The 27,758-nt window shown below is 45.2% G+C and overlaps 1 protein-coding gene across 2 annotated transcripts in view; it reads left to right on the forward strand.

Annotated features, from left to right (window-relative positions):
• Positions 1–27,758, forward strand: part of EXT2 (exostosin glycosyltransferase 2) — a 125,399-nt gene that overhangs the window by 37,836 nt on the left and 59,805 nt on the right. For both annotated transcript variants that reach the window (XM_037166100.2, XM_037166099.2), the window contains exon 8: positions 23,687–23,818. In XM_037166100.2, the coding sequence (XP_037021995.1) occupies positions 23,687–23,818 (132 nt within the window). The remainder of the gene's footprint in view (positions 1–23,686; positions 23,819–27,758) is intronic.

Genomic DNA, 27,758 nt, shown 5'->3' on the forward strand with positions numbered 1-27,758 from the left:
TGAACTTCTGAGTTGCAGAAGCCTGAGTTCGTATCCTCAGCTTTGCTGTCTGTCCACCAACTTTGTGACTTTGGGCAAGTTACCTGACTTTTCCAAGCTTCAGTTCTTCTTAACTCAGACCTGGGACTGATGATACTAGGGAGCAGTTGTGTGGTTCAGTGAAATCGGTGACTTACAGCGTCGAGGTCCTGGTCTGTGTGCTTCCTGCTGACGCTGACGCTGACTCGGGAGAGCTCCGCCTGGGTCTGTATTTGGATCCTGGAAGGAGCGTCCTGGTACGGGGCTGGGTCCTCAGGAACCTCAGTGAGTTACCAACACGGATGTGTTATGCATTTGCTTCTGGGCTTGGAAACTGGAAACAAAATTTATTCCTGTGGCTTCCGGTATACTTTCTACATCTTGACATGGAAAGAGGTTCACCTCTCTGTTTTTCTGTGAGGATCAGAATGACTTATTAAAATCTATGGTTTTCTAGCTGGCCTTAAATTCATTGGCACATTTAGATAAAGTGCTATCACTCTTTCCCTTTTCCAGTGAGGAAAAAAAAGTCTTACCGTCTTTTTTCCTCTCTTCTAGTGTGTTCCCTGCCAAACCATGATTTTACTGTTTTTGCATTAAAAAACTAAAAGGAAGAAACAGAGAAAAGTTAAAACCAGAATTGACATTTGGGTGGTGAACAGTTGAAGAATCAGAGTTTATTGGGTATGAACTAAAAATAAAGGCAATTTTTATGTGAGCTTAAGAGGACCAGTCAGACGACTTTTTCGAACTAGCTGGTGGTCACGTCCTACCGAATGGAGAGCTCTTGTCTGTGACGCCTGGCGCTCTCGCGTCTTCCCTCCCCCCCCTTCCTGCTGCCTCCGCCTCCCTTCCCCCGCTCCTTTCTGGCCAGCTCTATCCCATATTTGAAATCTCACTGGAGAGCAGAGACAAGCGCTTCATCCCAGATGATTTGGGCCAGGGGCTAAAACCCTGCCATAAATCTGCAGCTCATTTTAATGCCACGTTAAAACAGTGTGAGCGGCTGGTTTCCGTGGCCCCTGCCCTCTTTCTTTATGGGCTCCTTGGCTCTTCTTTCTAAAGAGGCCCTGCGGAGTAATTTTAAAGTTCTTATCAGTTCGCTGACAGCTATATGGGCCTTTCTGCCGAGTCCAGGAGCTCAGGCAGGCGTGTGAAACTTCTGATATTAAAATTGAAGAAAAATGCCAGGCAGAGGGGCTGGTTGGTGCAGCTGTGATTGGAGGTAAAAGACCAGCGAGATAATTAACCTTTGCAGGTCCGGTACTTCGCCATCAGTGGGGTAAATTTCTCTTGGTTGGTAGGGGCAGGGCACTAAGGGTTAGGCGAGGGGGGATTTTGCAAGGGCTTTTATTTTTATCCCCTGATTAGAAATGCCATTCTGTTGACAGTTTGTGTTTTCAAGCTTCAGCAAGTGAGTCGGGCAGCCCTGAAGAGTTAGGGGAGCCTGGTTTACAACGTATTTTGTTTCCTAAAGGCCGTCTGACTGGCTAGACCTCTGCTCGCATGTCTTTGCCAGCTGCAGCTTGCTGTCTCTCTGTCCACGGGATCACTGTTATCGGCTTTAAAGGGACTTTCATCAGTCTGCCCCCCTGCCCCTTTTAGGCCAGATTGCTAGCCCCCAGTAATCCTCCCAGAGTGCTCCACGGAAACACCAGGCCCCCTGTAAAAGTCAGCCTGCGGCGCTCAGGCCCCTCTGCCCCTCAGTGACAGAGTAGGGGACTGGATGCTGCTTCCCCCTCTCCCTACTGTTTTTCCTTTCTCTCTCTGCTGGAAAACTCTCGCAGTAGACAGCTGAGGGGAAGGAAAAGCCATTACCTGGATCTAGGCCAGCAGCTTGATGGGAGCTTCAAGATCTCTGGCACCTCCTGACCAGAATGTTTTTCCAGGCATTTCAAAGAGTGCATCCTTACCCGCCCCCTCCCAGCTTTGCAGCCTGGACTTCCAAGGGGCCGGGCGGGTGGGGCGCGCCTTCACCACGGACTTGGGGCCTCCTGCCCTTTTTCTCCTAACCAAAGCTTTTAGGAAGAGAGTAGTAGAGATAAGCAAAATCCAGTGCATATATATTTTTAACTGCTCTCTACCCTTTTGGCACAAACCCAATATTTTTCCTTTTTCTAATAGTTTTGGACATGAGCAGTTTTGCAAGTGTGTTCAATTTAAAATAGCCATTTAACTTGAGTTTCAGGCAAAAAGCAAGGAGCTTTTGTAGTAAGTTAGTGAAATTATAGAGCCATTGATCTAGGATTGATGATTTTCACTGCGCAAACAATAAAATGTACTGGTTTGTTTTATTACTCCTGTAGCTCCTGTGGGGAAGGTAATTACAACTAAAACCAAACGAGCAATAAAACAAAATGAAATGCCCCAGACTCTGAAGCGATGGAACTACTTTTTTATACATTTCTGGGGAGTACATTGACATCCTATAATTAGTTAAGAAGTTCTGTGAACTGGGCCCTGTTGCTTATGGCATAATTTTAACAAAGTGCTAAAATGTTTCACAAACATCTTGGAAGTTCTCAGTAAGTACATGATGATGATGATGATGATGAGTCTCGAGTCTCGTTACACAGCTCTTCAGAGGGCCGGCGGGTGGGGCAGCCCCGGTTCCCCTTTGGGCGCTGGGGATGTTAGCGAGCGGTCTCCGTAGTCAGTCACGGCTCAGTCCCCCGCAGTGAGTCCCCAGGCTGGGCCATTGCTTCAAAAAATGGCGTGGGTAATAAAAGTGTTAAATATTAATTTGCAGCCTGTATAAGAATTGCCTGCCTCTTTGGGACTGTTTTCCCATGGGATAGGACGATTTATGAAGCATTTCTGAGAAATATTTACTCATTGCAGGCTTTGTGAATTCGTTCCATACCTACTCAGAAAAATATCTAGGTTTGTTTACAAAATAATAACTAGTAAATGATGAAGTGTTGATATGTTTGTTAAAGAATTCATTGTTTTCAAGTCTTTATTAAGGATTAAACTAATCCATCAGAGTTTTGCCTGTGTTTACAAAGGTTAATATGGATTATTATTTGTGATATATATCCTTTAGCATTGCAGAGATTGAGAGAATTTGGAGTTGCATAAATATTTTTGTCATGGCATAATTTTCGGTTTTATGATAACATAGTTTTACAGTTTCGTGCTACTGTTCTGAGGACGTAAGGCAGCAAAAGATCTTCACTTAAAGATCTTTAATACTGAACCACACCAGGACTGGTACAGAAGTAGCTTCATAGAAACCAGTTCTGAGGGTACGGTTACCACTCCCCTTATAACTTAAAGGTTGTATTTAAACAGGGACTTCCCATTTTATTAAGGAATTTAATAGGGGAGCTGTTCACTTGTTACCTTTCAGATTCCAATACTTTCCATGAAAAGGCACAGGTGTTTTCCTGTCAAGTATTTGAAGCCCATCTGGTTAATGAAGTATTTTTAACTTTCAGATTAATTTGACCAGGTCTCGGTGATCTGTGTGTGTTGTCTGTATTTTAGCATTTGATGCAGAGACCCAGAGGCTGGTGGCAGACCGAAGGCTCAGAACAACACACTCAGGGATTGCAGTGCAGTGCAGTGCGGGCGGAGGGAACGGTGGGCCTGGCTGTGCGCCCTCAGCCTTAGAGCTACCACCGCAGATCCCTGGCCCCCCACATCTCTGTGCCTAGCAAGTTGTAGCTGACTTTACGTACGTACGTAAAGCAAACGTAAGTTTCGGAAAGCTTTTGGTATAACTTGCAGATTGGAAGAGTCCAGCTGTCCACTCAGCTGCCATAGCAGTTTTTAACTGTGAGAGGAGGGAGGGATCAGCATTCCTGGTGGGGCTTTTCAAAGGTCACACGTCTCTCTTACTGCCACCCAGATTCTTAAGTGCTTCCTGGGCTGGGGATGGGGACATGGGTTTCTCTTCAGAGTCCCTGCCGTGATGAATCTGAGGCACTCTTACAGTGGGTGTGTCATCCTGGGGCGGGGTGAAATTGAGGATCACTGTGGTAGCCCGAGCGGTTCTTTCAGGCTTCTCCATCTGTTCAAAGTCCCAATTTGGGGAACACACCTCGGGGTTTCTGCTTAGAATCAACAAGAGAGCTCGTGTTAATAACAATCAGAAGAGGGGGCTTTCCAGTACAAGCAGCTTGTCAAGGACGCCCAAGCCTCTGGTCAGGTGGACAGTGGCCAGCCGCACTGCACCCTCGCTGTTCCCGGCTTCTTTTTCTGGGAGTCTGTGGGGCCAGTGGGAAGGGCTCTGTGACTTGGCTGCTGAGTTGGTATCCACAGCCCTGAATACACAACCTGCCGAAGGAGATCTCCTTAGCTTTCTCTGGAATCATTACTTACGTGGGAAGCAGAAGAGGAGAGAACGTCACCCTAATGTGGCATGACATGATGGCAGCTTTGGGGATGGAGTGAGCCTCCGCGTTCTCTCTCCTTAGTCCCTCCATATGTCACGCTTGTGTGTGTATCTGAGTGACAAGGGGCAGGCCTTTCAAGTGGGCCCGGTCGGTGAGGCTTGTTTTGGTTCGCTTTCTCTAATCAAACAAACAGGCTGGCTTTCCCCCGGTTTTAGCGTAGCAAACATGGGAAATCTCATCCCAGGCAGATTCCTTTGCAACAAGCTGACCCAAGTTGTGCTCTTATTTATTTATTTTTGATGACAGAACTTGATTAAAGGTTTCCAGCCCACCTTTCAGCTCTTTCGTGGAACCAGTCAGGAGACAGAGCTGGTCAGCCGCTAATCACCAAAGAAGCCCCCTACTCTGACCCAGGGACCAGTGAGACTCGGAGGCGGGGATAACTCAGAACGCCGGACACAGTAGACATCAGTCTCTAGTCTCTCTGCTGAGAAGGTTTGACCAAACACAGTTTTATTGGTCAGTGGCTCCTGCTTTAGTAACCTTTCACCCCTCTGGTTCTTGGAGGTGCAAGTGACTGGCCGGCCTTGCCTTTGAACTCCTCATGGCTCCTGCCACCTCAAAGGCTCCCAGTCGGAGGCCCCTGTTTGGCCTGGGATCTCTCCTCCCAGCAGGATGTCAGCAGTTGGGAAAACCGATCCATCCTTAGAACATTGACATATTTGAAGGTGATACCCCTGAGACTGGAAACCTGCGGCTTTCTATTTCAGGAGCTGTCTGTCATATGTCAAGGAGCATGCCTCAGGCTACCCCTTTTTTCTCCTCCATTCCTTCTTGTTTCTCCCAGGACTGGAGATCATAGCATCGGAGCACTCCCTGCAAGGATTCCCAGAGCTCTCCCCTACCTTCAAGCTCCTTTACCCATTTTTATTCTGACGAGCCCCAAGTAACATCTATTTTGAAAGAATTTTTCTTTTAAATAGGACTAAACCATGAAAATCATAGTCATCTTTGGTGTCTGGGCATCTAATTATAAAGGTGACATGGTAAAAATATAACGGGGCTTCCCTGTTCGAACCCTGTGCTCCCAGATAAGACGAGCCCTGCTTGTAAGAGAGCCCTGCTGTGCTTTTCACTGCCTTCTGGAAAAATCGCTTCTTGCAAGGAGACAGAAATGTCATGGATTGCCCTCCCATGCCTGCTTGGCTTCCTGCCCGAGGAGCAGAGTGAGAGCTGTAGTACCGAGAGGCAAATCCAGGGGCCCGCGGATGTTAGATGACTTCAATCTAGCTTCTTTGGCAAGAAATCAAACTTCTCATCCTAAGAATATTGGTAGCTCATGCCTCTTCCACTCACGATGCCTTTAGCTTAGAAAAGGAGCAAATGACCTCCTTTGAGGTGCTCGGCTTTTCTAGAATTCAAATAGAATGTTACCGAAAAGTCTTTTGCCAAAAGGACACTCTGGAGGGGTCTTTTTCTGCCTCGGAGCAAAGGTTAAGTTTTTAGCCGGATGCCGAGGAGGTACCCAGGTGGCAGAGGAGCCGGGCCTGGTGTTACCACGGCCTTGTTCTGCGGTCATGGGTGCGGTCACGACCTTGCGTTTTCTGGTCGGTGAAGGGAAGGGGAGAGGTCACATTTCTCCTGTGTCTGGTACCGTATCAGGAGCTTCCTCATGAAAACCTGATGAGACAGTTGTTATTCTCATTTTTATAAAGGAGGAGAGCGGAAGTTAGAGGTTCAGAGATGGCCTGAGGTTACAAAGCTCAAGTGGCCAATTTGAAATTGGGAAGAACTTGTCGCATGCGATTAAAAAGTGTGAAGTTTATTTATAAAGGTCTATTTTTGTTTAGATCACCTTCTGAACTAGTATAATTATCTAAAATGTTTACTAAGTGCCCACATTTGGTAAGACCCTGTGCACCATTCAGAACTCTCCGCACTCTGGCCCTTGTTCTCGGGCAGCCGGCACTCTTGAAGGGGGGGTATGTAATGTCTGCTAATGTTCGTTTGCTGGGGCTGCTGTCACAACAGCTCGTAGACTGGGTGACTTAAACAACAGAAATTTACTTTCTTACCGTTCCAGAGACTGGAAGTCCGATGTCAAAATGTCAGCAGGGTTGGCTGCGCCTGAGCCTTCTCTCCTTGGCTTGCAGACGGCCGCCCTGCTGCTGTCTGTTTCCGTGCGGCCCTCTGCGCGTGGGCAGCCAGCCCGGTGCCTCTCTGGGAGCCCAGGGTTCCTCCTTTTATAGGGACACCAGTCCGACTGGGTCAGGGCCCACTAAGGACTTCATTTTAACTTACTGTCTTTCATCATGTATAATGCATACCCACGCTTTTTGCCCAAACTTTTATGAAGAAAATCTCTCATTTTAATTTTTTAGTTCAATTTTTTATTTATATTTAGAAACAAAACAGATTGTCACATTCTAGGGCATTATTTTGCACACAGATAGCGTTATTGCTTTCTATTACACTTTTAATGTATATGAATAAAAAAAGAATTGAAAACATTTGTATAGATATGGAATTAGTACTACCCATGTATAATGAGCATCCTTATTTTCCCCTGAGAAATTTTGGCAAAAAGTGCACATTATATAAGGCTACATACGGTAATCAGCTTTTAAAAGGCCCCATCTTCAAACACAGTCCCATTCTGGGCAACTAGGGGCTGGGGCTTCAACATGTCAATTTTGAGGGGACACAATTCGGCCCATACCAATGTCTGTGTAAGGTACAAGGACCAGAGTCAACAAGTGTCATTTAGTGGCTCAGTTGAGATACAAGGGGTCTTGCTCCTCACTGTGGAATTTGCTTCTGAGGTGTTTTTCCCCTCACCCCAGTCGCCGCCCCTTCCCAGGTGTGAGCAGTAGTGATGATGTAAGTCCCCGAGGTGGGAGGGGCGCAATGCTGTGAGCACCACCTCACTCTACTGCCCATCTCAACACCGAGGGTCCGCCTGCCCGGGACGCCGTTCAGTGAGGTAGGACTGCGTCATGGCTCCTAATCACAACAGGATGGCACATCTATTATTAAAAGAGTTTATTAAGACCCATAAATGCTCAGTTTTTATGTTATTTTGTTTTGCTCTGTCAGTGGAAAGAATCTTAGTGGTAAGATTTTTTTTCATTGAAATTTGGAACATCATAATTCATGTTTTAATCACAGAAAGGGAAGGTTAAAAGTATGAGATTATGCACTAGAGTGAGAACTTTAGGACTTCAAAAATGTTTGAGAATTCAGAAAAGATTTAACTATGCAGAAAACCCGTTGTCTGTGAGAAAGATGACTCCTCATTCTTCAGCTGTGTCACTCCAGACAGTTGATTCGGGAGCCAGAGGGACGGAGGGTAGTAAAGGAAATAGGTCTTTGAAAACAACGTGTCTCTGTTTCTAAAGAGAAGTTATTGACTTCTCCGGTAACCATACATGCCTACTGTGTGCTGACTCACGTAAATACATCGTCTGGACCAGCCACACGCCCCAGCTCATACGTGTCCACCTGGCCTTCGGATCAGTCAGCTTGATTGGTAACTTAGTGGTGGATTATAATGAAGAAGAAATCCAATGAACAATTTTTTTTTTGTTTTTGCTCTTAATGACAGGAACCTTGTCTCCTTGGTCAAGATAGATCAGGGCCTTACCTGTTTCATTTGTCTGTTTTCAGATTGGATTCACCTTGGCCAATAGCCAGAGCACACATTCTTTAGAATAGTGAGACACAGAAGCTTCTATATTTTGTAAAACCTGTAAACAGTGTCTTCAGAAGGTTTCCCTGTTGATCCTTGAGTTTAATTCCACCATGCTCCTTCAACAGCAAGCCAGCGTGTCTGCCTTAAGCACTCACAGGCTAAGCCTGGGCTGAGGGTGGGACATCTGTATCTTACTGACTTTCTTTCCTTGTACTGTGTGTACATTGTTTTCCTGTAGCAAATTCGTTGTCATTATTGGGGAAATTAACATTTTTTATTTTGGGAGCTAAGAGAGGTGCTTCATCTTTAGTGAAGTGGTTTCTTTCCTCTGAGCAGTGAAGCTACTTCTCAGATGACATGGGACTTCCTCCCCTGCCAGGGTGGGGGGGGGGCAGTGTGGATTGTGAGCTGAACTCAAATTTGGGGACAGGCACATCCCAGTGCCCGTAGCAGGCACGGGAAACCGTGGTGCGGTGGTTGTGTGCATCTCTGCTCATCGTGTGCGTTCACTGGTTCTTAGTCTGTGATTCTGGATAAATCACTTGCCTTCAAATGTCTCCATTTTATCATGTTTGTTTTTATAATCCCTGCTAAGGGCTATCTCTTAATTGTATTAATAATAACCAATGAAAAGAGATCAGGGGTGACAGTGGGGATTTCATTGTCCAGGCATCTACACCCTAAATGTTGTTGAGGAAACTTCGTGGTCATACAGTTTTTCTCACAGGGCTCTTCCAACGTCACTCAGGATAAGCTTCTAACAGTTCTTGCAGCTGTGCTGGGTCAGAGTTTAAATGCCTCTCTAAAATTGGCTGAAAGCATATAATAGGACCACGGCTGGGAAAGGGAGGCCTCTGGAGAAGTCGAGCTCCATGGAGAGTTAGGAATCTTGAAGTCGTTGATTGATTCCTCCCGTGAGCTGTGTGGACGCGGCTTGGCTCGCGTTCAGTTTTACTCGAGGTGAGTCAGGAAGTCTAGGGGAAGGCCAGACCAGTAAACCCCTGCGGGTCTTTCAGGGTTCTGTTGTCTCATCCGTAACATTGGGTGGGTATCCTCGGGTCGTGGGGTTTACATAAGTTAACATGGGTGCAGCAGTACTTAAAATAGTTCCTGGTGCATAAACTGTCTGCTTTAAGCCTCGAATATTTACTGAGCTACTGTTTGATCCTAGATACTGTTTTGAGTGCTGGGAGTTCACTGGTTAAAAAAAAAAACACACAAAACACAAAAATCCCTGCCTGCATGGAGCTTATTCCTTTGCAGGGAGTAAGTGTTAGGTGGTGATGGTGGTGATGGCAGTGATGATGGAAGCAGAATCAGCTGTGGGCAGGAAGCTTGCTCATAGTTACCACCCTTTCTCCAGTGCATTGGCCTTTGACACTGAGATAAGTCTTCTGGGACATTCCCGTGTTGATGGTGGTTCCTAGGCTGCTTCTCCTTGCCTTTGCTTTCTGTTTTCCACAGAACGCAAACTTCACTCATTCTAAATCCTGTTGCATGAGTTAGACATGGAAAAGGATTTGAAATCTTCATTCTTCTCCTGACTCACCTTGTCCCACGTTCTGTATCCTCTCTGATGATAATTTAGGCTTTTAAACTCTAGAGGAATCAGCCATGTAATCTGATGCCAGGTGAACTTGTAAATACATACTGACCCTTGAAAAAACACCAGGTTTAATGTAAAACTCTGTGAACTTAAGCGAGCACTGTTTTGCCGTTAGAAAGTGTCATCATGGGCCCCATCATTCAGGCCTCGCCCTCACGATTTTGTGATGACTGAGGAATATATGCTGCAGCCATTTTCTCTGGTAACTAACTAGCTGCATGTTAATTCGTTAATCACTTCCCATAAATACAAATACTGAAACAGGAGATGAACAGAAGGAAGTATTCTGGGTGAAATGTGCTTATATTTGGGCCTTTGGAAATTTTCCTGCCAGTGCTGTTTCAGAATAGGATTTGGGTGCTGGTCCCGGTGCTTGTTTTCCTAACCTTTGAGTGACTCATGCCTTTGGATGCAAGAATGAGGTCTAGAACTCCTAGAAATTAAGCTACTCAAAAGGGAAGTTGTGTGTTCAGCTGCTCATTTGAGATAAGGCTGCTGCTGGTCCTGAATGTTCTTCAGAAATTCTTGGGAGCACACCGGGGAGACGCAATGTGAGTGCTACCCCTGCCAGTGTGACTCAGCTGGCTGGGCATCTTCCTGCGAAGCGAAAGGTCGCCGGTTTGATTCCCAGGCAGAGTACACACCTGGGTTGCAGGTTCGGTCCTGGTCGGGGTGCATGCCACAGGTAACCGATCAATGTTTCTCACGTGGATGTTCTCACCCTCTTCTCCTCTCTCTAAAAAATAAAATTAACGTGAAAAAAAACATATAGGAGTGAGTACTCTGCAGTTGGCCAAGGGGCAAGATTTTGAGCAAGTTCTCAAAGTTCTGAGAAGATTGAGAAGAAGAAAAAAAGAGAGTCCATTTAGTGTGACACAGTTTCATAACTGTGTTTGTTGATTTAAGGTGGTTTTTTTTTCCTTTTCATTTCCTATGTGCCAACTGGGTAGAGACTATTTTAAACAAGACAAAACAACCAACACCAATCTGTGGATTCTAAATTCTAGTATATTTTTAGAAGGCTGGGAATGTGGGATGAGGTAAAAATAAAATTGAGATTAAATCCTGGGGACTATTAATTCCTAGCAAGAATCACCAGGCTCTAGGAGAGGAGCAAAACTATGTTCCCTGAGGTGTGAAATGTTCGATCTTGCACGGGGCAGGGGCTGCATTTGAAATGGTTCTCAGCTGTTCCCTCGTAGCAACAGAGCTTAAAATAGGGGCCCCACTGGCTAGGCCACGTCCAGTCTTGCTTTGCTGTTGCTGTTGGGAAAGGCAAGTGCGCTCCCCCCTGAACCCGTTCCTGCTTCCAAGACCCTCAAGCCTTCCTCAGGAGGGGCTGCGAGAACACACAGATTCCCCCCCTCAAATCTGTAGTACTGACGGGCCGCTTTCTGGAATCCTTTCCCTGAAATGGGCGCTAGTAACTTTTAGTTTTGCTGGGAGGGTAAGTCCCTCCCCATGAAATCTCAGGGGGGCCAAGAATAGATCCTGACTTTTGTGTTAAAATCATCACGTGAAGTAGAAAAGAAGGTCATGGGTGTTGGGGGGCCGGCCAACGTCCATCAGGAAGACTGAGAATGCTCTGGACTGTGGGGAATCGGGGTGACGGGCAGCACTTCGCCACCAGTTCTTTCATCCTCGTGCCTGTAGGTGTGAGATCTTGTGGGTTTTGCTGGGCTGTGAGAGTTTGGGCTTCTACTTCATTTATTTAAAGCTTTTTTGTAGCTGGCTGCTTTATAGATTTTTTATTTTTGCTCTGACAGGTTTTCAGCCGATTTTCAAGGGGCTTTCTTAATAAATCAAATCTATGGAAAGCCCTTCGATTTTTCTTCCTTTCTGTTATCTTATTAATTACTTCTACTAATTTTCTTAGGTTTCTTTCATTCTTTTCTAAATTACATATTGGATACTAAGTCTTTATAGAGTAATTCTGAGTATATAAGAATCTGGAAGCAATTGAAATTTCAGAATTATTTGAGGGCTCACTACGTTTCATCTCTAAGATCTTTAATAAAAAGTGGCTACGTGCTTTCTTGTTTTAAGTAAATGAGACATGGTTTCAGGCTTCAACTTAACAGTTCAGGCAAGTGTCTAATTTAATTTTAGTGAAATTATTAATGAGGAAAGAAAATGTTTTAATATTTTTTATCAGCCACAAGTATGGACGTAAACTAGGTTGAAATGTTTCTAGTATTCAGTGAATTCAATTTCATGGTCTTTCTTTCTTTCGAAATACACAGAAAATAGTGTGATGATTTTTTTGGTACTTCTTCCTCCAGGAGGTGGAGCTTAATTATGTCCGCCTTGAATATACATAGAGCGTAGTGACTTGCTTCTAACGGGGAAAACGGAATGAGAACAGTAGTAACTTCATGATGGAGAAACCCGGCAGACCCACCCTAACCGGGGGGTCAAGGTTCACTTCACCTGTAAGGAGTCTTGTTGATATCAGGTAGCCCCCTGACATGATGTGGGCAGAAGGGCACATGGCCTCTGTAGTATTCCCATAACGTCTGATAATTAGAAAACATCAGACCAACCCAGGCTGAGGGACATTCCGCGGGGTTCCTGACCAGCGCTTCTCGAAAGTGTCAAAGTGATGAAAGATAAGGGAAGACCAGGAAACTCCCAGATGGGAGGAGAGTAAGGACATGGGACCTGTCAGTGCAATGCAGTGTCCTGGATTAGTTCCTGGAACAGAAAAAAGACTGAAGAAGAAAACTGAGAAAATCTGAAAAGAAAAGAGAGGATCTATAGTTAACCTCTTAATTTGGCTCACTATACCATGGAGACTAACCATGCTAACCATTGGGGAGCTCCAGTGGCGTGTGGTACTTACAAGATGCCAACACTGGGGGGAGCTCTAGGGTGAAGGGTGTTTGGGAGCTCTCTGTTCTACAATTGCACACAGTTCTCTAAGTCTGAAATGACTTCAAAATAAAAAGCTAAAAAAGAAAGCAATTACAACTTTGCATAGAAAAGAAATTAAAAAAATATTTACACTTACAAAAAAAATTGTAAAATGAACTCTGTTATGCTACTGTTATGTGAATAAATGTCTGTGGCTTTGTGTAAAATTCCAGCAGGCACAATATATGTGGGTTCCTCAAGAGCTGTGTTCAAATAATTGAGGTGATGGGGCTGGAAAAACCGTGCGAGGTGATGGGAAAGCACCTCCAGAGGCATCAAAGGCTTTCAGGGGGAGGGTGCGTGTGGAGAGGGTGAATGAAGCTCATTCCTACTTCATGTATTAGTGAGGTATTTTAAATGGAACTATATCAACAAAATAAATATTTTAAGGAAAAACTGGTGTGCTGATAAATCCCAGGTATTAGCTTTTTTGTTGTTGTCATTGTTTTGGAAATCTCTTTTTATTTTAGAGAAAGTAAATTCTATTTGTTGTTGTTTATTGAATCCTGGAGTGAAGGTGTATGAGGTGTTTGTGAACATCCCCCCCCCCCCAGAAACACTGGTAACCTTGGCACTGTGCAGTTCTATAGAACTTTCAGCACATGAGACGTGCCTCTGAGGGGTTCTGTTGATATTCTTTTTCCTTCTTTCCAGTTGTCGTTGAACTCTTATGTTTATAAAAATGGAGTAAGCAAAAGAATAAGCAAAACCAGTCTGGCAGTAATTCTCAACTAGAAACCAGGATGCTTGGGTCATAAATTGGCCTCTCCGCTGGTTTTCTTCAGTTGTCTGGTAGAGGTTATCTGAGCCCTTCTCTGCTACCTCCAGCCGGTGGTGACGTCATTCATGAAGGGCACTGGGCTCCCTGCTCTTGCGCGCTCACCTTTGCTGCAAGTTAGCCAGACGCGGCCAGGTGGGCCCTGAGAAGCCGCTGCGTGGTGAGACTCTGGAAAGTCCAGTGCTGGTAGGCTCCATTTGTCACGCAAACAAAGGAAAGGACTGAACGCGCCTTTCGCGCACGTGTTGGTGAAGCCTTGGAATCCCTTTGGAAGTTTCAGATTCATCTTCAGACACAGCTTTGAAAAATTAATCCATGAGGTGTGGAAATATTTTCCAGCCCTTCGCCTGAAATAAATGGTCCTGTCAGTGCTAGTGTGTTAAGAGAAAATTTCCTATAGCTCACATCTCTTGAATTTCCCAGGTTGCTCCGAGGCAGGGTACTTTTGCATCTTTAATAGAGCAGCTGTTTTCTCTAGACTTATTGAGGGAGAAGGTGAATGTTTTCTTTAATACGTCTTGGTTCTCTGTGTTTCTGGAGTCCGTGTTTTGTGGTTTCTCATTAACTTCAGAAAATTCTCAGCCGTTACTTCTTTAAATGTATCTGTCTCTTGTCTCCCACCCGCTTCTGGGATTGTCACAGGCGTGCTAGAACATTCGATGTCACCCTACAGCTCTTGGACGCTCTGCTCTGTTTTCTTGCACTTTTTTCTCTTTGCATTTTGGTTTGGATCACTTCTTGCTTGCTTTTTTAAATTCATTTTTAGAGAGAGGAGAAAGGAGGGAGGGAGAGGGAGAGAAACATCAATCGGTTGCCTCTCAAATGCATCCCTGCCAGGGACCAAACCTGCAACCTAGGCATGTGCCCTGACTGGGAATTGAACTGGTGGCCCTTTGCTCTGTGGATGATGCCCGAGCAGCCGAGCCACACCAGTTGGGGCTGGATCATTTCTTCTTCTATTTCCAAGTTCACGATTCTTTTCCTCTGCTGTATGTTCTATGAGTGCGTTGAAAGAATTGTCTATCTATGGTATTATTTTTTTATTTCCAGAATTTTCATTTAAAACTATTTTGAGTAGTCACCATCTTTCTACTGGAAATTCCCACCTGTTCATGTAAGTTACTTGCCTTTTCACTAGATTCTTTAACATATTAATAGTAGTTATTTTAAAGTCTCTGTCCAATAGTTCTAACATCTGGGTCATATATGGATCTGGTTCTCTTGACATCTTTATGACAGTGAGTTGTTTTCTCTTGGGTGTTTTTTTTTTTCACTGCCACTCCTCCAACTCTTGCTCCCAGTAAAGTTTGACTGAATGATGGACATTCTGGGTAGAGAAACTGAGGAGACCGAGGTAACTGTCATGTCTGGAAATGGGCAAGCCCCTTCTTTCAGGCCATGAACGTGGGCAGGGGACCCAGTCCCGTCAGCCACTGGGCTGCGTTTGGGTTTCCTGTGGCCGGGCTCTTCCGCACACGCGGACTTCGCCTGCTGCCAGCGGCCAGCTGCTGCTCCTGCGTTCTTAGTGCTGGGCCCCAGGTACTGAGTTCTGAGTCCAGGCGCCCACCTCTCACTTCACTGGCCCGCGCCACAGGGAGGCCTTCCCCTCAGAGGTGGACTTCGTTGCTTGTATGTTCTGCTTGGCTCTTGGTGGGGACAGTGGGGTTCTCCCTTCTCCTGGCCCAGACTCAGCCTCAGGCAGGTCTGTTTCCCCAGCCTTGGAGGTGGAGCTTTCTCAGAGTGCCTGCTTCCTCCCTCTGTGGCAGCTGTATCCACTCTTTATCTGTGGGGGTCTTGGGTTGATGACTTTTCTGCGCCTGCCCTAGTGGTGGCTGACCTCTGCTTTGTATAAGTGCAGGATCCTGACCTGAGTAAGTTTTCTCGCTCGTCCTCCACCACTCGCTTGTCCCACCAGGGACAGATGGCTTCTGCTTCTCGCACAGCACAGGACACCTCAGTCCAGGTGGCCGGTGGGAGGGCGTCCTGCCCCTCCAACAGCGGTGGACTACTATGGCTTCCCCAGTGCAGGCACGTTTCCTGCCGCTTGCTCAGGAGCAGACACTGCTGCTACGACCCCTCCCTGGGGGCGCTGCCTTTCCACCCCTCTCCCGAGGCAGTGGGTCTGGGCGGGACTGGCCCTGGGGAACAGGAGGAGTTTCTTCTGCTCCTGCCCCAACAGCTTGAGGCTTTTGCTTTGGATTAAAAAGAAAAAAAAAAAAAAAAGTCCAAGAAATGGGCAGGGTTTTTACCTGTGCGCTGCTGAGGGGGGCTCTGGTTTCCTTCTCTGCCCCAGTCCATCCCGAGAACGCCCAGCGGCTTGCAGATAAATAGGCTCCCCCTGTGTTGGGACCTTCCAACGTGTTTTTGCCAGCCCGCACTCAGTTTTGAGAATTTGCTAACACTTTAGCTTTTCCCTAGGCTGCTGTTACAGTAGCCACCTCTCCTCTCCCAAAGCTGGAATCAGGTTTGTGTGTCCCTTCGCTCCTGGAGGAGCTTGTCACCCTTTGAAATTTGGTCTTTCTCCCTCAAATCCACTTCCCCCATCTTTCATTTCTTAACCTCATCAATGGGAACTTAGAGAATTTGGAAAGTTCTGTGAGCTGCTGGTGGTGCCTGTCTCCTTGTGCCTCCGAGGCCGTGTTGTTTGGTGGGGATGTCCTTTCAGCGAGTGTTTGATGGGCTCCTCCGTGCTGGGCGCTGTGCTGGAGGCTGGGAGTCTGGTGGGCGCAGAACCAGATGTGTTCCCACGCCCGTGGTTTCTGGGGAAGGGCTGTCCTCTTCCACGAAGGTTGAGAGATGAAGCTGCAAGGCACGTGTTATTGGTTGCTGTACTTGTCATGATCAAGTTCAGTCACACTCCCATCTGATGTATTTTTATTATTTCTAACTCTGTTGTCTGACCGGTTGGATTTTTGCCTGTCTGTAAGAACTGAGATGGATGGAGTGCAGCATTGAGGCCCCATCCTGCCTCTCTTCCTCCAGTCCCATCCCAAACAGTGTTGAAGGTATTACATTTTTTTAAAGCTTTTATTTATTTATCTTTAGAGGGGAAGGAGAGAGAGAGAGAAACATCAATGTGTGGTTGCCTTTCGTGCATCCCCTGCTGGGAAGTGGCCTGCAACCCAGGCATGTGTCCTGACTGGGAATCAAACTGCGTTCCTCTGGTTCGCAGGCCTGTGCTCAATCCACTGAGCTACACCAGCCAGGGCTACATTTTTTAATAGTTTATTTTTTATTGTACTTTTTCTATTACCATTTACCCCCTTATACCCTCTACCACCTCTAACCATGCCCTTCCTCCCCAAATGCATTGAAGGTATTCTAATGTAAGTGACAAAGACCCTAAGGGGAGCGAGGGGGACATAAATTTTGAGGAGAGAGCTAACGTTTTCTGATGGTCTGTTTTGCACTAGCATTTTATGAGCAAGAAGCTCCATAAACCTTATCCCATTAATCACCACAGCTTCACAGGATAGGTGTGATGATCTTCCTTGTACAAATTTCAAACTTGAAATTATGCAAGTTGCTCATAGCTATGGCTCTTTATGCTGTACTGCACTGGCTTCCTTTAAATGTGTGTTTTTGCTGTTGACTTTAAGATACTGAAAATCAGAGAAATTAGCCCTAGCTGGTGTGGCACAATGGATTGATTGAGTGCCAGCCTATGAAACAGAGGGTCACCAGTTCAACTCCCGGTCAGGGCACATGCCTGGGTTGCGAGTCAGGTCTGCATACGGGGTGCAGGAGAAGCAACCACACATGAGTGTTTCTCTCCATCTCTTTCTCCCTCCTTTCCCCTCTCTCTAAAAATAAATAAACAAAATCTTTTAAAAAGGAAAAGAAAATCGGAGAAATCAAGCACATTTAATTGATGTATAAACTGAAGTAGCGATTTCAGTTTGAAGCGACTATTTGCTAATGATAGTTTGGGGTCGGCCTAATCCTTGCCCTTTAGCAACTTTACTACTTTTTCATGTTTGAAAGCATCATGGGAACTTCACAGCTTCTATACTTTGAAATCTGCTTGTTTCGTGGAGTTACAGTGGCATTTGTTTAATGAGGAAAGGTTTAAACACTTTGTTCACAGTTACGTTGGTATGACCAGCTCACATGCAACTTCAGTCTTCAACTGTGTGGCTTCCACCGCGTAGGGTGACTGGAGAATTCCCAGAGCTGCTAAGGAATGCCTCATTTAATCTTTTCAGCTCGAAATAAGCGTGGCCCATGTTCTGGGTGCGGGGAAACCCCAAACACAGGTGTTTGCTTTGCTTACTGGATGGGAAGAGCGGTGCCTGCGGGTGTCGCCCTTGTAGCTGAAAACACCTTCCTCTCTCTCCCTGAGTGGCTGACACCACGCCCTGGAGGGGCTGTAAACATAAGGCCTTCTAAGCACTTCAAGGTGTTGCAGGGGTCCTGCAGAAACAGTGAAGCCAGAGAGGCTCACTGAGCTATGGTTATTGGCAAAGGTGACTTGCAGTTTGGTGGATGGAGCGGGATGATTTGAGACATCTTGAATTAGAAGCTCTGTCCTACAGTTGGGGCTTTGGCTGTGTTCTGGGTGGATTTGTTACCAGTCACTGTTTCCTATAAATCTCCGAGGCTGCTGCCTCCACCGAGATTAAATGCAAACACAGAGCTTTGAAATGCTCGAGTTTGAGCGTGGTTTAATTTCAATATGATTTAAAGTAAAAGAGCATATGATGATGGACCCACTTGGGTAGAAGTTTTAGGATGGTGTGTTTATGTGTGGGCTCATGCTTCTCAGTGGATTTTTACACCTCTGGTTTCTGGAAAAGGGACCATTTCCTGAAGCTTACCGTGTGCTGGTACTCTTAATTCTCTGGAATGGGGTGGGAACAGGTCTGAATTTAGAGTTAGAGTTTAGATTCTCGGGTTTGAGTTGCGACTCTGCCACATAACATCTTTTTATTTCACATATGAAGTGAAATTTGTGTCTGCCCCAAATAAGGGATGAGCTGGTTATAAAGAGCAAGTGAGATCATGAAAACAAAAGTGCTTTACAGCAGATAAAGCATTCTAACATTGCAAGGATGCCAGTTTTAAAAAATGCCAGTTCCTGCACCCAAGGAGCTCATAATGTAGCCGGAAAGAGAAAAGTGACTGTCCGAAATAATAGCAGGACAATTACAGGCCAGCACATGGCAGAACTAACCTGTAAGGTGAAGGCTGTGAGGGCTGCGGGATTTCACAGTAAGGGGGGTGGTGGTTGATATTTGGGATGATCAGTTAAGGTTTCCCAAGAGGATAGATTCTTTCAGGTCTCATAAATTATAAATATTCTGGCTGGATGATGCGGGGAGGGGAGCAGCGACGTGAATTTAAGCAGGAATAAGATTGGAGTGAGTAGGGCGTATCTGAGAAGCGGCAGCAGGCAGCCAGCCGGCTCCCGGGCTGTACCCAGACGGGAAACCACAAGATAGCTTAAGTCACATGCCTTTGGAAGCTGAATCTGTTTCAGCTTTTCAAGGAGTAGGAGAAATTTGCATTGTGATGCTTTTGCCTTTTTCCTATAATTAGTGGAGAGAATGGTTGTCACATAACTCAGAAATTATCCTGGGCTTTATCTAGTGAACAGAGTGCTTGCCTGGCAAACAGAACCAAAGTTGGCACGTCTAGACGAGACGGGGTCTTTTTCCTCCACCTCTCCTGGCTGCGCTTCCTGTTCCCTCATGTTAAACTTTCATGCATTCGCCCCTGTGTGAGTCCCGCGGCCTCTGATGTTGAGTGGAGTCCTAGGTCTGAGTGAAGCTGGGGAGCTCATCCAGACCAGCAGCCTGCTTCCTTAGTAACTGAGTTTAAACTCTGCTTGGATAAGAAACTGGGTTCTTTCAGAAGACTATATTGGACTGTGGCAGAGTAGCTGGTATTAAAGTAACCCTCTTGCCAAAAAAAGACAAAGAAGGATGAAAGTTTATGGAAATAGATACAGCAACAATGTAGGGGCACTGAAGAGCAGCCAGTGCAGTCAGGGCTTGAGGGATTAGGGTCCCGAGAGGAAGGAGGCTCACCGAGGGGAGCCGCACGCACACTCCAGTTTGCTCCCCAAGGACACGTGCTGATTCCCAACACGGGGGTTTGGAGTCATGGCCGAAAGCAGTCGTCCCAGAGGCTGAGAGGCTGGAGTTGGGGGTTATGGAAATCTCTGAGGTTTAGAGGACAGCACCCCAGGGAAGTAAGCAGAAAAGTGGGCATTCGGGCTTCCTCTGAGGTGTTGGCCAACTTCCAAGGCGCACCTGGTCAGAGCAAGCCTCCGAGAGTCTCTGCAGAAGGAAGCAGCGGGGAGCCCGACAAGCTGTGCAGACCCTCCAGCAGCAGCCGTGGTGCTGACGGGACAAAGGGTATGTTCAGGCCGGGACGGAGCACCTGAGAGTTAACCCGGCTTCGATGGGAAGTTCCAGAGGGCTGTACCTTAGAGGAAGGAAAAGCTGAGAAAAGCTGGCCCTGACAACTCAGATCCAACCACCGGCAGGATCAAAGAGGCCCGACTGCGTTGGTTGTCCCCAACAGGGAATATATGGCACTCCTAGGAGGCAAATGGCCCGGACCCTCCGGAACCTCCACAGTTATGCAGACAGATTTCTGGTTGGCAAATGACAAATTCAGAGGCACACTAGAGTTTGAAACCAGACGACCAAAAGAAAGAGAAAAAAACAAGTAATAGAAAGAGACATGCCGGTGATTTCAGAAACTGTGTTCAATGAAATAGAAGAAAAGGAGAATTTCAATACAGATCTACTTTTGTCAAGTGAAACGTCAGATGGAAATGCTGGCACTGAAATTAAGAATTCAGTACACGAGTCTAGCATCAGTTCAGACACGCACGGAAAGAAGAGACGAGTGTTGGACCGTGAGAAAATATCCAGACTGGAGCACAGAGAGAAAAATGCAGGAAAGAGAATACGAGACATGTGGGACACGGCGAAGAAAATTCACGTAGGTGGGTTTGGAGCCCTAGAAGAAGAAATGCTGGCTGAGAGTTTTCTAAAAATGACCAACGAAAGACATCAAACCACAGATTGCAGAAGCTCTGCACTCCTTAGTGGGGTACATGCAAAGAGCCGTACGCGGGCACATCACATGGAGGTGCTGTAAGCTGAAGACAGAGAAGGCTTAAATGCAGTCGGAATGCAAAGTCAGGTTGTTTTCAAGGGAGCACCAGTACGTCCGACAGCTTTGATTTATTAGCAAAAACTGGGTGAAGCCAGAAGACAACGAAATTGTTCTTAGAATGTGCTGGGGGCGGGGAAAACCTTGCTAGCCTAAAATTCTCTATCCATCAAACATATATATCCAAAACGGATGGGGAGAAAAAAAGAAACTTTCAAATAAAAACAGAGAGAACTTGTTGTCAGCTGACCTGCCTCAAAAACAACAGCAAGTTCTCAAGGAGCAGGAAGAGGTGGAAGCCCAGCTGTGCTTGAAGAAAGGAAGAATACCAGCAGGGAAAACATTCGGTAAATGTAAATGACAACTCACTTTTAAAATCAATAATAATGATATCTTGTGTGATTGAAAATATGTAGAAGAAAAATATTTGGCACCAGTAGCATAGCAGATGGAGTAGGGTAGATGGAGGATTTATGACATTGTTTGTTGAGTTGCAAAATTATGAGTTTGAAGTGTAATATCATAAATCAACGATACCTTAATTGTTAGGATAGCTAGGTACTAACAGAACAACAGAAGACTCAAAAATCAGCAATCTAATGAAGAAGAAAAGCATGGGATAACACTAAAATGTGTTTGGCCAATTCTAAAGGCAAGAAAGGAGAAGTAAAGGAACAAGAACAAATGAAACAAATAGGATGATCACACACTCAGCCATGTCAGCAGTCACGTCAGGTGTAAATGGGACTCTGTACAATTGGAAGCCAGAGATTTGGGGATGGAATAAAATATTAAAACTTATGTATGTTCTTTTACAAGAGACAATCTTGAAACAAGCCGTGAGGACTCAAATTTGAAGGCGAGAGTGTAGAAATAAGCACACACGCACATGTCCACATGCGCACACGCACAGAACACAGCAATAAGGGTGTAGACTATTTAAACAGCACTAATCAATTTACTCCACTTTGGCAATTATAGAACATTATACTTATAAGCTGCAGAACATACTTTTTTTTTCTTTCTCATCAATGTATGGTTGCCCTTTGCGCATCCCCTGCTGGGAACTGGCCTGCAGGGAACTGGCCTGCAACCCAGACATGTGCCCTGACTGGGAATCGAACCGCAATTATCTGGTTCGCAGGCCCGAGCTCAATCCACTGAGCTACACCAGTCAGGCAGAACATACTTTTTATATTTACAAAAATAAACAAAACGCTTAGGCCATAAATCAAGTTTAAATAAATTAAAAAGTATTAAAAAAACACTTATGCTTTCACACCACAGTGCAAACAAAATAGAAACCAGTAATAGATAAACAGAAAATCCCAAAATGTTTGAAAATTAAACAGTATACTTCTAAAGTAACTCATGGTCAAAGAAGACATCACAGTGGAAATTAGACAATTTGGGAGAATTGTAAAGAACATGACATATAAATGTGTGGCGTGCATTTGAAACAGCGCATGGAGGTGAGATTATAGCTTTAAACAGACATAGTAGAAACAATGGTTGGAATCAGTTATCTAAACCTCAGTCTCAAGAAACTAAACAGAAGATCAACAGAAGTCCTCCAACACAGAAGAAATGAAATAAAAATAAGACCAGAAAGGAACAAAATAGAAAAAAAGTATGATTAAAAAATCCAATAAACTGGTATTTTGAAAAGATTAATAAAATTTATAGACCTTTGCTAAGACTAATCACATGCAAAGAGAAAACACATATTATGAATATCAGGAATAAACAGTATATTATTACAGATTCTACAGGCATTAAACAGACAACACACACTTTCAGTCTAATAAATTTAACAATGTAATTGAAATGAGCAAAGTCCTTGAAAAATACTGTTCGTTTGGCTGAAAAGTTTGTTTAGTTTTTTTCCATGAGATGGGTCTACTAGTGTTAGTCATCTTTAACTTCGTTTGAAACAATTTTGTTAAAACAGGTTGTGACAGCTGTCATGTCAGTGTGCATTTTTATAAAAGCTTATCAAAATTGGTGAATTTCTGTGCAGTCATTTTAATATTGAAGATGGAAGAAGATATGCAATATTTTCGACACATTATACTTTATTACAGCTGCAACACAAAGATGTGTGCAGTGTACGGAGAAGGTGCTGTGACTGATAGAACATATCAACAGTGGTTTGCGAAGTTTCTTGGTACTATTGACATTTTGGCCAAATAATTCTTTGCTGTGGGGCGTCTTTATGCACTGGAAGGTGTTTAGCAAACCCTCTAGTACCCACTAGAAGCCAATAGTGAGAGTTAGCCGACATACTCAAATTATCCAAATCTTATAATAAAGTTATTGGTGAAAATGAAAAATGTACCTTTTGTTTCATAGAAAAACCATACAGACTTTTTTGGCCGACCCAGTACTTACAGAACTGACACATATGTGAACACACACATAATCTTAAGTCTATGAAGAAAATTAATCCATGATTTAAAACCCTTGAGCACCAAGGAACACCTAGGCCAGAGGGCTTTTTTGATGTATTCTAAACCTTTCAAGGAAGAAACAATGCTAATCTTATGTAAAATTTCTCAGGGAATAGAGAAAGAAGGAATAGTTTTCAACTCATTTTATGACGCCAGCATAACCTTAATACCAGAACCTGACTTAACTGTTGTAAGTGTTGAGCAAAAGAAGTCAGACAGAAAAGAGTAAATATTGTTTGATTTCATTTATTTGAAATTCAGATATGGGCACAATAGAAATCAGAGCAATGATTGACTCTTAGAGGGTGAGGTGCTGACCAGGACGCAAAGTAAGGGAATCTCCTGGGGTGTGGCGTGTTCTCCGTCTTCATCTAGGTGATGGTTATAACTATATTCACATGTATAAATTCAGTGAACAGTCCACCTAAAATTTCTGCACTTTGTGTATGTTTTATCTCTAAAATATACTATACATTTGCTCTGGTATACCCGTGACATATACTTTCATCATCACATAATTTCCCTTAGGTCTACGTTGAGCCCAGGGTGCACTTCCCTTGCCCACATTCTGTTTTGACTGTGTTTGATGAATGCGCACTTCGGATGGAGCTGGTGTGGACAGCGGGGAGCATTTGCTGTAGGCTCCCCCTTCGGGGAATAAAGGAGTTACCCAGGCCCAGCGTTGGGTGTGACCGGGCATCTAGCTCCTCTGCTCCGCCTGGCTTGCTTGCTCACTTAACGGCAGTGTCCTTCTCTTCACAGGCACGGTGGTTCTGGGAGGCGTACTTCCAGTCGATCAAAGCCATCGCCCTGGCCACCCTGCAGATCATCAATGACCGGATCTACCCGTACGCCGCCATCTCCTATGAAGAGTGGAATGACCCTCCGGCCGTGGTACGTGAATGCTAATGCCAGCCACGTCAGGCACAGTCCAGTGGCTGGGATGGGACAAAAGAAAGGTGCTGGATTTGTAACGGTTGTTTAAATTCTGGCTTTCTAAGATGAAAGTGTCTGTTATACTCGGGGTCTGATATTATGACAGAAGTAGCAGCTTCTAGTTTGTTTTAAATGTGCTTAGGAAGGCAGTGTGTTTATTTATCACAGAGATCAATGGGGAGGCTTGGATCTGGGTGGAACTCAAAGACTTTGTGCTGACTTTTGCAGTTGTAGTGCTTAGAACTCTTGAAAAGATTCTGTGAGCTACTCAATAGTAATAGTTTCTATTTTGAATGTGTACTCTCTGCCGGGGATTGTGCTTTACATGGATTGTTTTCATTAACATTTCTAACACTCTATGAGGCAATGGTTGGCAAAAGTGATCGGGAGGCATTGTGAGTTGCGCAGTCATTTGCTGAGGCCTCTGGGCTTCTTCCTCACTGGAAGGAGTCACAGGCCCTTGTGACGCTGTAGGGATTTCAGAGTGGCAATACCTTTTTTTTTCACCGAAAATGCCTGAAGCTCTGGGGCTGGCAGTTCTTGCTTCTTAACCGCTTTGGAGCACACCTGGCTGTCTAGCTCCAGACCCTGAGGCTTTCATGTATGATAACTAGATTCTATTCTTCATTCTAATCATTGCTGTCTTTCTGGCCAGCCCTCCCTGTCTCCTGATTCTACCTTCTCAATGGTGCTGTGTGCTTCCACCTGGTTAATCTTCCTCTAGGACTCCCTCTCTCCCTTCCTCTGGTCTTTGTGAAGCAGTTACTATGTGTCAGGCACTCCACCAGGTGCTGAAAATGTAGAAAAAGCAGCCAGTCCCTGCCCTCACAGCAACTCTTCACTAACTCGGGAAGCCAGCTTCTCATGCTACAGTGGCATGAGAAGTGCCATAATAGAGGGGTGTCCCGAATGGGATGGGGCAGGCAGTGGGCAGGCAGTGCTCCTTGCGGGGAGGGGTCAGGGTACTTCCTGAAGTGAGGATGCTGGTGAGGAAGTAATATATGCTTAGGGTAAAACAGAACAAAACAGCAGCAGCTTTCTGTTGTACTTGAGGAAAAGTTTACTTCTGTTCATCTCCCCCCCCCCTTGAATCCATTACCAAAGGTAACATTCCAGAATGTTCCTGTTCACATGTCAGCATGCTTCTGTGATTTGGAATGCAAATGGGGTCGCACGACACATACTCTTCTGCACCTTGCCTTTTTCACTTTAGTAAGACATCGCTGACTGATTTCCATTCTGTGTAGCACGCAATTGACTGTCCATGTTCACCGGTTTCAGTCCTGTGAGTCTTGCATTTGTGGGTTCAACCCACTGCAGATCGAAAACATATTTTTAAAAATCCCAGAAAGTTTCAAAAAGCAAAACTCGAATTGCCACATGCTGAGCAGTATACTGAATCCACAGGATGAGTGACATGTAGACATACCCTGCCTACAGCCTGCGTAGAAAACAAATACAGATTATGTGCAAAGAACATGCCATTGTATGTACAGGACTTGAGCATCTGCAGTTTGGGGCCCACCCCCTGGGGGGCGGGGTTCTGGAACCAGTCCCGCACTCTGCCGGGGGATGGCTGTACTGCAGTTTTAAGGGCAGCTACGGAGTATTGCACTGCGGTATATCTTACAGAACAGGTCTGTCACTGAGATTTAGATGGCTTCTCCCCGTTTTCAAAGAGTAATACAGTACTTTTATATGTTTTCACATAAATGTGCAAATTCATGGAATTAATTTCAACTGAGAAATTGCTTCAAGAATATACAGATTTTGATGTTGACAGCTATTAAGAAATTGCCCTTTCATGTGACTCTACCAGCTTCAGTTCCATGAGTAACATTTTGGTTACTCTGGTTCTCTCTGCCGTCAGTAACCCTGAACAGCTGGATTTTTGCTCGTGTGCTAGGTAAAAATGATCTTACGTGTGGTTTCCAAGTGGGAGGTTGAAATTTCTGTCAGTTTCCCCCAGAACACAAGTATAATTCCGGTTTGTGTTTTGATTTGTCACATTGACTTTCTAGATTGTTTTAGGCACTTGTCCTGTACATATGCACTTATTGAGTGCCTGCCGTGTTCCTGGTACTTGGAATGTGTCAGTGAACGAAGCAGAGAAAGACCCTTGCTTTGGGGAGTTTACATAGCAATTGATCTTACTATCAGGAAGCAAGTTTGCTTTTTAGGACTTTAAAGTTTTCCTTATTTATATATGTCCTTCCTAAATCCTGAAAATCTTTCTGATGCTCTTATAAAGGAATAGTTTCTGACTTTATAGTTTCTTACTGGCTACCATTTATATAAAGATATGTTATTGTTTTTTTGTGTATAAATTATTATCCTTTTACTGAATTCTACAAATGTTTCATTTTTTTCAGTTGATTCTCCTATGTTTTCTAGATGTATAATCATATCTACAGAATGTAATTTTACTTCCGCTTTCCAATTTTCGAGCCTTTTGCTTTTTTCTGTCTGATGACATTGGCTAGCACCTCTAAAACAATGTTAAGCGATCATCTGTGTATGAAGAGAGAAGGGCAGATATCATCCAGTTGGAGGAAGAGGAAGGTTCGGTTTTATCCAGAAGGAACAGCAGATTCAGAGGGCGGAGGGGTCAAGAGAGCGTGGTGGTTTAGGGAACCTCACGGAGGTCATCGTGGCAGAAGTGAAGGAGGCTTGCGAGGCAGGGACGGAGAGTGAAGCCTGGAGAGGCCCCAGATCACTGGATACCCTCTGCCTTCTGGAAGGTGTTGGCGTGTTATCTGCTGGCAACAGGAAATCACTGAAACATGTGAACAGGGAGGCGATGTGGTGAGCTAGCGCTGGGACCAATCTGACATCCCTGTGGAGGCAGTTAAGTGGCGGTGGGAAAAGACTGGGCACAGGAGGCTATTTCGGGAATCTAGGGAGACTTACTACGGAGTAAATGTGAGCGGTATCCTGGGGAGCTGACTGAACCAGCAAATGAGGGAGTTCAGGAAAGTCGAGGTATGCTTAGGGAATAGTTTGTCCAGCTAGAGAATGTGGGCCCATGGAGGTCGTGGGTGAGGATGGCATTGGAGTCCAGTCTCAGTCCGACTGCAGGGCCTTCCACAGTCTGGCTCCATTTTCCAGCTTCATTTCCTTCTGTTCTCTTTAAGGGCGTTCTGGAGTTCTGGCCACACACCTTTGCTCTGCCTCTGAACACTCCATGCTTTTCCTTCTCTGAGCCTCTGACTGTTGGTCCTTTCGTCATAGTCTTTAATTGTCCACATTTTATGCAGATTTCAGTGGCCCACTCCTGCGCCCCCCCCTCCAGGAGGTCTCTCCGACCCCTGAGCGGGAGGTACTCTTTCCTCCTTGTAAGTCTTAGAGCAGACTGCCTGTGTTTCTTTCCTGTCACTTAACACGCATAGAACTATAATCCCTATAAAGTTGTACTTGTTTTAAGAGAATGTCTGAGTTATCTTGTTATTCATGACAATACCTAGGGCAATTTAATCCAGGCAGGAGGCCCTTGATATACAGAAGCGGGGGACAAAGATTGGGATCCCAGGATTTGGGCCATCCAAGCCTCACTCACAGACCGATGTGACATCCATCATTTTATCTGACCTTCACCTGTTGGGAAGGTGGGGAAGGTGATCAGTTCTTTCTTTAATAAAGCCGACATAATGAGACTGACTTATCTAAGGTCATAAATTGACAAGTTGTGTAAACAAGTGTGAACCCAGGTCTTCCATCTGTGGATTATTTTAAATTGCTCATGGAATTTTATGGGAGCCATTGAGCCTCCTCCGGCCTGAAACATTTCCACCATGTGAAGCACGTGGTGCCAGCCTGAGAGAGTGATCTCATCTGCTCCTCCGTGTGCAAGTCGATGTGGGGGGGCGGCCGCGACCCCGCCAGAGAGCAGAAACAGTGG

Source organism: Artibeus jamaicensis, unplaced genomic scaffold (genome assembly GCF_021234435.1).
Source record: "Artibeus jamaicensis isolate MK-2021 breed Jamaican fruit bat unplaced genomic scaffold, CSHL_Jam_final contig_797, whole genome shotgun sequence".
Lineage (NCBI taxonomy): Eukaryota > Metazoa > Chordata > Mammalia > Chiroptera > Phyllostomidae > Artibeus > Artibeus jamaicensis.